At 41.6% G+C, this 13,566-nt stretch overlaps 1 protein-coding gene across 1 annotated transcript in view; it reads right to left on the bottom strand.

Moving 5' to 3' along the window:
* Positions 1–543: 543 nt before the first annotated feature.
* The window catches only part of SBNO1 (strawberry notch homolog 1 (Drosophila)), a 39,732-nt gene continuing 26,709 nt past the window's right edge, over positions 544–13,566 (bottom strand). Inside the window, 8 exon segments of the mRNA XM_006768876.2 lie at positions 544–2,071; positions 3,195–3,388; positions 5,127–5,203; positions 6,444–6,581; positions 9,166–9,258; positions 9,355–9,449; positions 9,744–9,890; positions 11,023–11,097. Coding sequence (XP_006768939.1) covers positions 1,929–2,071; positions 3,195–3,388; positions 5,127–5,203; positions 6,444–6,581; positions 9,166–9,258; positions 9,355–9,449; positions 9,744–9,890; positions 11,023–11,097 — 962 coding nt within the window. The 3' untranslated portion in view covers positions 544–1,928.

The raw sequence follows: 13,566 nt of genomic DNA, 5'->3' as shown, positions 1-13,566 counted from the left end.
CCTTAGCATGGGGGCTAGTTTAAAACAGACACCTGGGAAGGCTGCTGCAGGTGAAGCAATTCTGCTCCGGGCTGGGGGTTGATCTAGTAGCCCTAACAGGGGATTGGCCAACATTCGTGTGGATCACTGCCTGAGATACAGGGACTAGACTGAAGATAAAAGTTGCATCCACTGGGCAAAATATGCCGAAGAACAGAAATTACTCTCCATTTGTCTCTTAGGCATCAGGAATAAATGAATCCAAAGAAAGCAAACCTGTGGTCAAGGTGACACAACTGAACTGACAACCACTCGGGCGCGAAGAAACACTAGAGGACAAAAGCCCAGCTTGCCACTACCATCACCACCTCACCTGGCTCTGAGGCATCTAACAGGTTACAAAGGAAAACAACTCAGCCGGACAGGCATTCACAGGTACTGGCACCTCACCCCTCAACACCTTCTCATTCTAAAACCCGAGACACGCTGAGCAGCGCCCGAGCTCTGCAGAAACCCCGTCAGACTACCTCTGGAGGTGGTGGGGCCTAAACAAGAGTCCACTGCTGGTTAGAATAACAACTTTTTATTTGACATCTACAAGATGGTGGTATCTTGCAGCTTTTGACCAGGTTTATACAATCTCAGTTTTTCAATAGTGCAACCTGTGCAAGCAAAGAAAAAGGGAAAAAAAGGAACAAAAAGACCAATTGTCCCCTCACTTGTTTTTATAAAACATCTATTATAGGCGAAACAAAACTTACCCATATTATAGATAAGTGTCTATTCACATTTGTACATTACCATTTTTAACAGCTTGAGATAAACTCTACAATGTCTTACAAACACATTAAACAATATTCAAGTTACTAGGTAACAATAATAACAAGAAATAAACATACAGCAGAAGCCTCAAGTGTTTCCTCGTTGTCTACTTTACAGCTCAAGTATGGTTTCCTTTTTTATGAGCGACCAACATACTAAGATAATAAAGTAAGAAAAGATGATTTGCAAAATGGAAGCCGAGTTGTCCTTCTTTCTAAAACTATCTTAAGTTAAGGAAAATGGAATTTTGAGAAAAAGCAGGCTTGTAGCCGTTTTTGCAGCACTCATTAGGAATACTATTAATACATTAAAATTAACTTTTAAGAGTTTTATCACACACACAAAAAAATGTTTGTACTTATCACCTTAACAAGAAACCTGGGACAGGGAGAATGGGGGTGGGGAGAGGAGTCACGGGGTTAGAAGCAATACCCAGGTATAAACGTTATAAAAATGCAGTGACCAATGCTATACACCTACAAATGATTCTCTCCGTCACGTGACATCTGTTAATCTTGTTTACGCATGCTTTCAAAGACATGCACTGTCAGAACAGAAACTAGAAAGAACCTGAATGTGTGATGTGCAACCTTTCGTTTCATGCTTTAATAGACCTAGTGTTTAGTAAGTTGGAAAAAGAAACCAATATATATTTTCTATATTTATAGACCCAAAACACATGCATCCGGGGAGAACTCCCACAGCAATGGCACGGATGACCTGCGTTAACCCTGAGCACTGTGGAACATTAAGTAAAGCCAGCTGGGAAGTTCCAAGCATTTTTAAACCAACTGTGGTTCGTAGCAGCATACAAACTCACAAACAAACAAACAAACAAACAAACAGACGGACACACGCACGCGCACACACCCCTCTGCTCCCCCAAAGTAGGAGCATATGGGAAGTACCATGGGCAAAGCAAAAGAAAAGACATATGTACCACCATCGGCACTGGTGATTTTCAGTTTTGCTATCTATTCCAGGTTTGTCCTTATTCCCAAAAAACATTAACTAGAGAGAGCACAACTGAAAAAAATTATAATTCTTTGGAAACTGTCCCTGATTTTTATGCAAATGATATGCTTCAACAGCATTTCAGATACATCCATGTTGAAACCTGTCTGTTCTTATGCGTTGCTCAAGCTGGCAATGCTCTGGGGGTGGCGCTGCTGCCAGAGCTGTTTCTGTTGGACCGCAAGCTGTTGAGACTGGTCTGAAGTTGACAGAAGATTGACAAGAGGAGCCACACAATTTGCAGGGATGATCAGACCTGCCATTAGAAACAAGAATGTTTAAAGGCTGCATTGAGGAGCAACCACACAGTATTTTACACTGCACAGCAAATTCCAAATGAGGCATAATATTAAGTACAACAAACAAGACTACACACCAAACCTAAACAAATACCTATCAACCAAAATGGCTCTTTCAGAAGAAACCTGATTCCTCAGCAGTGTTACCCACAAATACCTGGGCATACACAGGTGTCTTCATGTCACCGTGTTTGGGTGGAAGAACAGACAGTGAAGTACAGAACCTTCCTATCTATTATCTTTCGCAACTCCCCAAACACCGCCTTCTTTGGCAGGTACTAATGTAACAAAAAGACTACAGAGTTGTGGTCACAAACTCAATGCTGACTGAAGCAGGCAGGTGCTTGCAGACCGGACAGCAGATGCCCTGGGTAAGGAAACTGTAGATTTCTCCCTGGTGGAAACAGGAGGGCTCAATATTCCAGGGAAGCTGCTGTGCGTTTTCAAAAGATGAAAATCCAGGCTTTTGGATTTTACATGTTGACAACTAATTCAAATAAATAAAAACTTGCAACCAAAAATACTTTGTGAAAAAAATGTTCATAGATTGCCTTTGGCCACAGGCTACCGATCTGTAGAGGAGAGGAAGGTTCCTGCAAATAACACAGAGACCAAGCAGAGGGAAAGGGAAAGAACTGGGGGAATCCCCGGAGAGCCTGGGACAGAGCAAGTGGTGGCAACAGCTACCCAGCCCTGCAGGACCCCGTCCACCCTCTGGGCAGTGGCTCTGAATGCTATCACCTCAACCTGGCTAATAGAAGTGACAGGGTGGACTTCAGACAACCCTGGGGCAAGAGGCTGAGCGCAGGCTTCCTGCTGGGAGCCGGCACAGACGGCCACTGAGGAAGAGGAGGAAGGAGGGCAAGAGCAGCATAAAATAAAAGACCATCCCAGAACTTTAACCAGAATCGGCAATGTCCATTCAAAGGTATAAGTTCTGTTCAACTCTTCAGGAAGATATAAAGCAAGTTCTACCCCACTACAGGAAGAGACAGTAAGATTCTAAGGCGTAAGAAGCAAAATAAGAAAAAAATGAGATCTTCTCCCCAGAGCTCAAACAAAACATAAAAAAAAACTCACCTACAATCCGCTGTCCATCCTCTGTTCTCAGCCGAACTATCTGCATTTTCACGTTTGTGCCACTGACAGATGCTAGAACACCCTCAACTTTTGTCCAGACGCTCAGCACTGAGCCACATAATACATAATAAGTGCGGCAACGAAGACCTATTTCACAAACTAATCCCAAGCTTGCTTTTTTACAATTGCCACGCCTAGGAGAGAGGGGAATGGGGATATTTATAAACACACACTCAAACAAAACACTTGCAAGGTCTACCCAAATTTCAAGTGGAAAATAACCTGCCTTTCCTGGCAGTTCCTTAGCGTATAGTCCTTTCAACATACTGAATTGTCTTTCCAATGTGAGCTAACACTACTGATTTCTAAAATTAGTTATTTCTGGGACCTAACTCCCTATACAATGGCTGATTTACTGGGTTTATGTCCACTTAAGCATTTGTCATTTTCTAGCCTTTAGTTTACGTTGGATATTACTATATTAATTCAAGGTTATAAAATAATCCTGCCAGTTATTTCTATAGTACTTTGGGTAAGTGGAAAAGGTCTCAGCAAACAAAATAAAAGCATATAAATTTATTTTTAAAGCTATGAAAAAAAGACATATCAAAAATTACTTTCACAATTCATCAATAAAAATATCTTCCCAGTATTAATTCAAGATGAATATACAGTATTAGGGCACTTTTCTTGCTAAAACTCAAAGAAAATGTTTTAGGATTTTTGTAGGCTAATCTTTAATATAATTATCTTCAAGAGTTTTCCTAAGTTAATTTCTAACACCACTAATTTACTCTCAAAACAAAAACAAAAACACCGTTGCCCGGTTGGTGTGGCTCAGTGGTTGAGCATCGACCTATGAACTAGGAAGTCACAGTTCAATTCCCGGTCAGGACACATACCCAGGTTGCGGGCTTGATCCCCTGTATGGGGCGTGCAGGAGGCAGCCAATGATTCTCATCATTGATGTTTCGCTCTCTCCCTTCCTCTTTGAAATCAATAAAAATATATTTGCCTGCCGTGATCACTGAAAGGCAAGACCAAATTAACAAGAAGCGCCCTAGTCGGTGTGGCTCAGCGGATAGAGCGTCAGCCTGCGGACTTAAGGGTCCCAGGTTTGGTTCCGGCCAAGGGCATGTACCTTGGTTGCGGGCACATACCCAGTAGGGAGCGTGCAGGAGGCAGCTGGTCGATGTTTCTCTCTCATCGATGTTTCTAACTCTCTATCCCTCTCCTTTCCTCTCTGTAAAAATTCAATAAAATATATATTTTTTAAAAAGAATGTCTTTAAAAAAATAATAAAAATGAAAAAAATAAAAAATAACACTACTCACATCAAAACAAATTAAAAAAAAATAAAAGCAAATTCATGTACCTACATATATAAAAATAAATTTAAAAACCTAGGCATGGGTAGCTCAATTAGTTAGGAGATGGTGCTAATCACCAAGGCTGCAGGTTGGGGCACATAAAAGAATTAACCATGCCCTAACCGGTTTGGCTCAATGGATAGAGCGTCAGCCTGCGGACTGAAGGGTCCCAGGTTCGATTCCAGTCAAGGGTATGTACCTTGGTTGCGGGCACATCCCCAATAGGGGGTGTGCAGGAGGCAGTTGATCGATGTTTCTCTCTCATTGATGTTTCTAACTATCTCTCTCCCTTCCTCTCTGTAAAAAAAATCAATATATTTAAAAAAAAAGAATTAACCAGGGGATGGTCAATCGGGGGGAAAAGGAGACATATGTAATACTTTAAGCAATTAAAAAAGAAAAAAAAGAATCAACCATACACATCCTACAAGCATTGCTGACTGAGAGAGCCACATCAAACAGCAAATAATGTGCTCATATATTATAGAGAGCACTAAAGTAAAGGCATGTTTAATTAAATCTTGATGACACTGAAAAATGTCGTGAGAAACAAAATACTGACCAATAAGCATGAGTACAAGTGTCTGCAGACGAATTATATTGATCTAACCAGTGAACCAGGGCATCATCCGAGACAACCTGTTGAAAGTAAAACAAAAACTCTGTTGGAAAGAATTGCTTTACACAAAATGGTTGCCTAATCTGATCTGTAAAGCTAACTTATACAGAATACCTGGCCCTTGCTACAGGCTGCATCTGAGGGACATATATCAACTTCTGCCATGAGGACCTTCCTATGCAACAGTTTTCAAATAGCTTAGTTATAATTATAACGAGGTGCCTGATGCACAAAATTCATGCAAGGGGCTCAGCCCTCGCAGCCCTGGCTTCATCCGGAAGGTCATTCAGATGTCTAATCTAATTAGCATATTATGCTTTTATTATTATAGATTGTTTCCAACTGACAATGGCCAAGAGAATAAAAGTTTAAGGTAACACTAATAATCCTATTCTATATAATAAAAGGCTAATATGCAAATAGATCTAACAGAGGAACAACTGGATGGAACAACCAGTCGCTATGATATGCGCTAGCCACCAGAGGGCATGCACAGAACATGGCAGGCATCAGCCATGGTGTGATGGTGGAGCAGGTGAGCACGGGCGCCAGTCCAAGGTGGGCACCGGTCACTGTCATCGGGGTGAGCCTCTGGTGGTTACTGAAAATTCTTTGCTCCCATGTGCCACGGTCCCGCCCAGTATTTGCACCTGCTGCCGGCACCAATCCTGCTCATACCCGTTGCCAGTGCAGGTCCCAATCGCTCCTAAGGGCTTCTCCACCTCCCCCTGCTCCTGAGGGGTGATCAGGGCAGCAGCCGCCACTTGCACCCATTAATGACGCTAGCCCCAATTGCTCTGCGCTGTAAGAGGGTGCAAGCGGGGCCAGTGCCATCTGTGTGTGGGAGCGGCTGTGGCGGGAGGGGCACAGAGGATGGGGCTGAGGCCCGCCCCTGTGCCTACCTCAGCCTTGCGGCTCACAGTTCAAGTTGCACAAATATGTGCACTGGGCCCCTAGTAATAGTAATGTTAGGAAAAACATAGACATTCACTGTTTTACTAGAAATCATTGCAAAAAATATAAACAGCAGCTCCTAATGAAGCCAGAGTTGGTGGGAAGGAATTTCAGTCTTGCACATCTTCCCTTTATTTAAAAACTTCTAGTTTCACTGAAAGCTTTTTTTCTAACAACACAAGCTCTTTTAAATAATCACCTTACAGGTTTCTTAATTGCAGGTAACATTAAAAGTGGGTATAACCATACTTTCAATCTTATTACAAATCATTTATAAATAGCATAGTGTACAAATGAAAAAAATACCTTCTTATATTTCTTCTTTAGATCAGCATAAATTTCTAATTTGAGCTGTTTCCCAGTATTTGGTCTATAGACTAAGAAAAGCTTCTTTTTTGGGTTTACTTCTTTAACCAAGATGGCAGTCTTCTTGTTGTTCCTTATCTATTAAAAAAGTAGGAAAACACAATGATTGGTGACTGCTCACTCTAAGACACACTGGTGTTTGGTGCCATCACAACAGCAAGTGGAATCCCTTGACCACAGCAGAGCAAACACAGAAGCATGAACACAAAATGGAGAAGGATGATACGCTGAGGGACAGTTTTACGCGGTCTCTCCAAAAAGAGGGCTCTGGGACCCGAATTCTGAGGAGGCTGAAGACTTTCTTTAGAAAATGGGTTTGAATAAGCGTTAAAAGCATAAATGTCCAGTGGAGACACTTAGCCAGTTCTAGTCCATGTACCTGACTCAGAGCCCAAACAGCCTAGAGACAAGTGAGGCAGGAATCAAGGGAGTGGGCATGAAGGGTCTTCACAGGAAGATTCTGTTACCTCTGCTGTATGGCTAAAATTTTTCATAATCGAAAGCTGAGAAAAATGTCACTCTTCTTCAAGTTACAATAAAATATAGCCTCAAAGATAATGATTTTGATCACCCATAGGCTTCTGAGTTCATCTCATCCTTAGGTGCCACCTACCCCTAACGGCTGTCCCAGGGGGAAAGATATCAGCTGTGATGGGAGATCCAGTGCTGAATAAGAACCACATAACTATGTATCTAGAAGTGAAGAAAAGAATGCATCTGACAAACGATGGAACTTACATAAATTTTTTTAAGTCAGACTTATGAGAGAAATCCTAGGAAGAAGAAGTTACCAGCAGTTGCCAACTTTTCGGACCTCACGGACCACCAGTGGTCCGCAGACCACCGGTTGGCGACCACTGCTTTCAAGAGTGATTAAAGATGACTAAGCAATAATCTCTGAAGGAAAACTGAAAGAAAAAGAATAGTTTCAAAGTGAAGACATTTCCCCAGCTGCTCTACAACATGAATGTCTTGCTGAGCAGCTACGTTTTTATATTAAGGTCATTCTTACACTGATAAAAAGACAACATTTTGCTTTTCATGAATATTAAAGATCCTTTGTCTTTTACTGGCTCAAATGATTTGAAACAGTGTTTATATAATTCTGCAAAGTTAATAAAACAATGGTTAAAGTGAAAATTACATTTTCAATCTTTTTACCAGTTAAGGTAAAACACTCGATAAACTTATGAAAGTACAATGTTTCAAGCAAGTAACAGTGTGATCTGACTTGGTAGAGTCAAATAAGTTCACTGTGTTATAGCCCAGTGTTTTAAATTCTGGCAATAATTTAAAATGAAAAACAATGAACAATACCCTTTGTGGACCAAGCAAAATCCATCTAAGGGAGAAATATGGATAAAATCTGGTGAACTGTATCGATATCCTGGTTGTGATATTATACTATAGTTTTGAAAACTGTTCCCATTAGGGAAACTGGTGTATAAGAAATTTCTCTGTATTCTTTCTTATAACCTCATGTGAATTTATAATGATCTAAGTAAGGTTTTCAAATACGCAGGCAAAGAAACAAGGAACCAGATCCAATTTGAGAGGTCTTGCTCTTGGATCAGGGACCAGTAAACCAGGCCTGTGGACCAAGTCTGGCCTGCAACTCCCAAGTTTAACAGTAGCAGGAGGGGAGGGAGGGAGGAGGAAAAGCACAAAGCAGAGACCATATATGGCCTACAAAACCTGCAATATTACTACCTGCCCCTTTACAAAAGGTAAGCAGGACTCCTGCTTTAAACAGCGTCTGTGTCTGGGTATCACAGACACTCCGTTGCACACAGTTACATCTTGAACCAGGCCGTCACTGACAGTCACTCCATAAACATCTATATACATAATAGGCTAAGCAACCAACCAATAAGTATGACACGCACTGACCACCAGGGGGCAGACACTCAACACAGGAGCTGCCAAGGAACCCCACCCATGCATGAATTCGTGCACTGGACCTCTAGTATTTTATTTTATTTTATATATTTATTTTTTTTGGGGGGGGGCCTCTAGTATTTTAATAAAGCTGTTGGGGGAGGGGGGAAAGGAAAGAAAGATAGGTAATTCAAGAGAAGGTAAGTATTAGAAACAGGCAAGATCTGCCCTGGCCTAGGGTAGCTCAGTTGGTTAGTGTCATTGGGAGTTCGATCCCTACTCAGGGCATATACAAGAATCAACCAATGAATGCATAAACAAGTGGAACAGCAAGTCGATGACTCTCTCACTCTCAAATTCAATAAAATAAAATAAATTTAAAAATTTATTAATTTATTAATAACATCTTTTCAATATAGTAAATAAAGTTGTACACGAATGGAAAAACCCACAATTACAGTGATAAATTATCAAACCACAGAAAGCTAAATATAATTGGAAAATATGCTCAAAGCCAAGATGAGAATCACAATGCTGGCAATGAAAACACATATCTGGATAGTTCCTATCTAAAGGAAATGAGTCTTGCCCTGCCAGCGTGGCTCAGTGTTTGAGCATCTATCCATGAACCAGGAAGTTTGATTCCTGGTTGGGGCACATGCCCAGTTGGCGGGCTCGATCCCCAGTGTGGCGTGTGCAGGAGGCAATCAATGATTCTCATCACTGATGTTTCAATCTCTCTCACCTTTCCTTTCTCAAATCAAAATAAACAAACAAGTCTCACCTGCAGTGACAAGTAAAAGCCATCATCTGGTCCTGTCAGCTCAGCCCAAATCTTGGTAGCTTCCTCCCAAGACATCCCTCTCTCTACACTAATCTGTAAGAGAAACAGCAACAGTTAAATTCAATTCATTTCTGTGAGTGCCTATCACAGAAGGACAGCACACAAGTGTCACATGACTGGTAGACTTACTGTGTATAACTCTACATGACCAGAGGTTGAATATCCCGGAGTCAGAAACTTCTTAACATCACTTTTCCTCACTTTCTCATCTCCAGAACCAAGATCTTAAATAAGAAAAAAAGCAGCATATAAATGTAAGAAGAACATTTTATCAGGAATACACGTTTAAAAATTTTCCCACTGCTCTGGCTGGTATGGCTTAGTTGGTTGGGCATGGTCCTATGCACCAAAAGGTTGCCGATTTGGTTCCCAGTCAGGACACACACATGCTTGGGTTTGGGCTCGATCCCCAGTAGGGGATGTGCAGGAGGCAGCCAACGATGTTCCTCTCTCCCTCTCCTTCTCCTTCCCCCTTACCCTCTCGAAAAATCACTTTTAAAAAAAAATTCCCCACTTACCTAAGATTCCCATATCATATCTTCCATTTTTTTTGGCATTTTGAACAACTGCAGTGAGTGTGTCTGCAAAATACTGAAATAACGCATTCTGTTGGTGCACCTCCATGCCCAAAATTCTATTCAGGAATTTTCCGATGTTGTTATAATCTGCAATGACAATATTATAGGAAACAATTCAAATTTTGTTCATCTAAGCTTAGTTCAAAGTCTCGCTTTCTCCTCTGGAGTTTTCGTCACACCTCCTGCACTGTTCCCAAAACAGCTATAATCAGACAATTTCTACCTCGAGCAACTAGCATAACCATAGTCCATGCTCAAAGGATGTTTGCCAAACTGAACTTTTGCATCTTCAACTTCATTTGTTAAAAGTATGAACACAATGCCCTAACCAGTTTGGCTCAGTGGATAGAGCATTGGCCTGCGGACTGAAGGGTCCCAGGTTCAATTCTGGTTAAGGGCATGCACCTTGGTTGCAGGCACATCCCCAGTGGGGAGTATGCAGGAGGCAGCTGAATCGATGTTTCTCTCTCATCAATGTTTCTAACTCTCTATCCCTCTCCCTTCCTCTCTGTAAAAAATCAATAAACTATATTTAAAAAATTATAGTATGAACACAGTTTAGCACAAAAATGTTCATTTAGCATAAGAATATTCATTCTCCAACATCAAGTCTTAAGTCAAATGTTAAGTGCTAGAAGTCAGTGAAGCTCAACTTTGGCTGCACAACTAGGATGTCTTAGAGTTTTGGCCCAGTCGGGATGGCTCAGTGGTTGAGTATTGACCTATAGACCAGGAGAGGTCACAGTTCAATTCCCAGTCAGGGCATATGCCCATGCTGCAGGCTTAATCCCTAGTGTGGGGCATGCAGCTGATCAATGATTATCTCTCATCACTGATCTCTCTCTCTCTCCCTCTCCTCCCCCCTCTTTGAAGTCAATAAAACACACATTTTTATAAAAAAAAGAATGTCTCAGAGCTTTGGAAGTAACCATGCCTGAGCTCTAGCACTGACTTCAGTATTTTTTTAAGAGCTTGGCAGCTGATCATACGTGCAACCTGGGGTGAGAACTGCTGCTATTGAGACAGAACAGAGGTTGAACCTCTCTTGAATAACCAGAGGAGAAAGAAACCACCGGGAGTGCTTTGTGAGCACTCAGTAAGGAGGGATTGAAAGTTATGAACTGAACCTTCCCCTTCAAGTTGATAAACGCATATGTAACAAAATGGGCTTTACTAACACAGCAACAGCTATGTGTATATACAAAACTAATAGCAGTACCTTTATCTAGAGTTAGAATTCCTGAGCGGTCTTCGACATTTATCAGGCCAACCCCTATCAGTCCTTGCCGAACATCTGTAAGAAAATAAATTAATAATAAAAAACCTCAAACCCAAATGAACTGTCACCTGACTAATCAAAGTAGATCAAGTTCTAGCACTAAGACACAGCCTATGTTTCTTCCACAGTTCCTATTAGCCAAATTAAATGGAATCAACAGGCCCCAAAGGTCTTTAGAAACTCAGAACTCCTACAATACTCAAGCCTCACACTCTAGTTTAATATTTCATTAAAATATCTTATGGCCTTGGCCAGGTTGGTTAGAGCATCATACTGATACACCAAGGTTGCTGAGTCAATCCCTGGTCAGGGCACATATATACAAGAGTCAACCAGTGAATGCATAAATAAGCGGAACAAATCGATGTTTCTCTCTCTAAAATAAATTTTTAAAAAATCTTATCTTTCCAACAGTAATCTTTGGCAGTGGAGATCTTTGACTACCAGCTGTCACCCATAGAATTTGCAACAAAAACAACATCTATAATAGTAAGCATGTTCTGAATTTTGTTACTAAGAGAGCAGTTTATGGAGCTTTAAAAAATACTGGTGTCTTATAGAATAAGGAAGTGAGGGAAAAAGGTCAACAGGAAGCATGATGACATGGTTTACGCACTTTCATTTGCATGCTCAAAATTGTCTAGATTCTGCGGATGACAACTGTGTAGACAAAGATCTCTACTGCAAAAAATGCCTCCTTTGGGAACCCCTCCGATCCCCATAAATTACCTGTATAGGGTGGGGCAAAAGTAGGTTTACAAAAGTAGGTTTCATATGGAAAATCATATTCAACAATACAAAAATTAAGTACTCACAACTGTAAACCTACTTTTGCCGCACCCTGCACACAAGGATATAATCTCAGCGCTGTCCGTAATGGCACACACAGGAAAGCCCACTGCATCCCAGTTACGGAAGAACTGGAGAAACTTACATAAGCTAGCTGCAGAACACTGCAGTTACAAAAAAAGTATTAGTGCTATAGCTACTGGCTTGTAAGAGATGTCGGTAAGGTATTAAGTGAAAAGTACTTTGTAAAAACAGTGTTAATTGCATTTAAAAGATAAGACGTGTTTAGGAGAAAATATGCTGGAAGGCTGCCACTGTTCAGATTGTCAACATCTGTAACCTTGATATGTGGAAATGAAGGTGGCAGGTAAGGACAAGACTGACTCTTCACCACACACTTTAGGTTTCTTTCATTACTTACAATGATTAAATAGCATGTAATCTTAAAGAGAAGGGGAGAGGGAGAGAGACGACAACAACAAGACCAAGGCTTTAGCTATAAATGCCGTTGGTGATCATAAAGACCCTGCCTAACATGTCAACATGGACTGCTACCAACACCAAACACTGGCTCAACTGGAAAGGTCCTTCTAGTGAAAAATGCTAACTCTACAATGATACGTCAAATACCTTACACCTACTTCTTACATCTATTTTCCAAAATATGTTCACAGTTTCCTGAGCTACTAAAACCAACTGAACTACTTACATTTATGGGGTAGAGTCTATACTACAGATCTGCAAGATTGGTCTAAGAACTTCCTTAACACTACCTAGAATTTTCTTTTAATACTAGAGGCCTGGTGCACAACATTCGTGCACTTGGGGCAGGGTGTGTGTGTGTGTGTGTGTGGGTGTCCCTCAGCCCGGCCTACACCCTCTCGCAGCCAAGGACCCCTTGCTCCTTACAGCCGGCCTGCAGCAGAGGCAGGAGAGGCCACTGCGCTCGCCAGCTGTGAGCCCAGCTTCTGACTGAGCAGATCTCCCCCTATGGGAGCACACTGACCACCAGGGGGCAGCTTCTGCATTAACCATCTGCCCCCTGGTGGTCAGTGCATGTCATAGTGACTGGTTGTTCCACTGTTCGGTAGATTTGCATATTAGCCTTTTATTATATAGGATGGAAATTTCCAAACACATACAAATGTAAAGAAAATGCTGGGAACCACACACATTCTCATTACCCCATTTTAACAACTGTTAGCACATGGCCAATTTTATCTATGCCCCCCACCAATCTCCACAGATTATTAACCAAGGTACTTTAACTTTCAAATTTCATTTTAAAAGCTATTGGACATAGTAATTTTAAATGAACCTAACAAACCACTTTCCTCCATGAATCTAGTAGTAACACGCTGTACACCATCAAGAGCAAAAGCATCGCTTGAAACTAAGATGGCGGCAGAGATAAACACCAGGAAATTAATGCCGCTCACAACAATTGATTAATACCTCAGAGAAACAATACGGACTTCATCCAGAACCACAGGAAGCCTGGCTGACTGTAAATTCTACAACTAGAAGGAAGGAAAGGCACACTGAGACCCAGAGAAGCTGCAGGAGAGAAGCGCAGAGGTACGGGGCTCGCGCACGCGGAAAGGGGCTGGCACCCGAGGACGCGGCGGCCTTTTTGAATCCGGAGGGAGTCACAAGCTCCCGACGGCTCTGAACTCCGGTTCCGGGAAGCCTCTG

The sequence above is a fragment of the Myotis davidii genome, unplaced genomic scaffold, assembly GCF_000327345.1.
Source record: "Myotis davidii unplaced genomic scaffold, ASM32734v1 scaffold223, whole genome shotgun sequence".
In the NCBI taxonomy this organism is placed as follows: domain Eukaryota; kingdom Metazoa; phylum Chordata; class Mammalia; order Chiroptera; family Vespertilionidae; genus Myotis; species Myotis davidii.
Note: the sequence above shows the minus strand (reverse complement) of the source record. Positions and strands in the feature narration are given on the sequence as shown.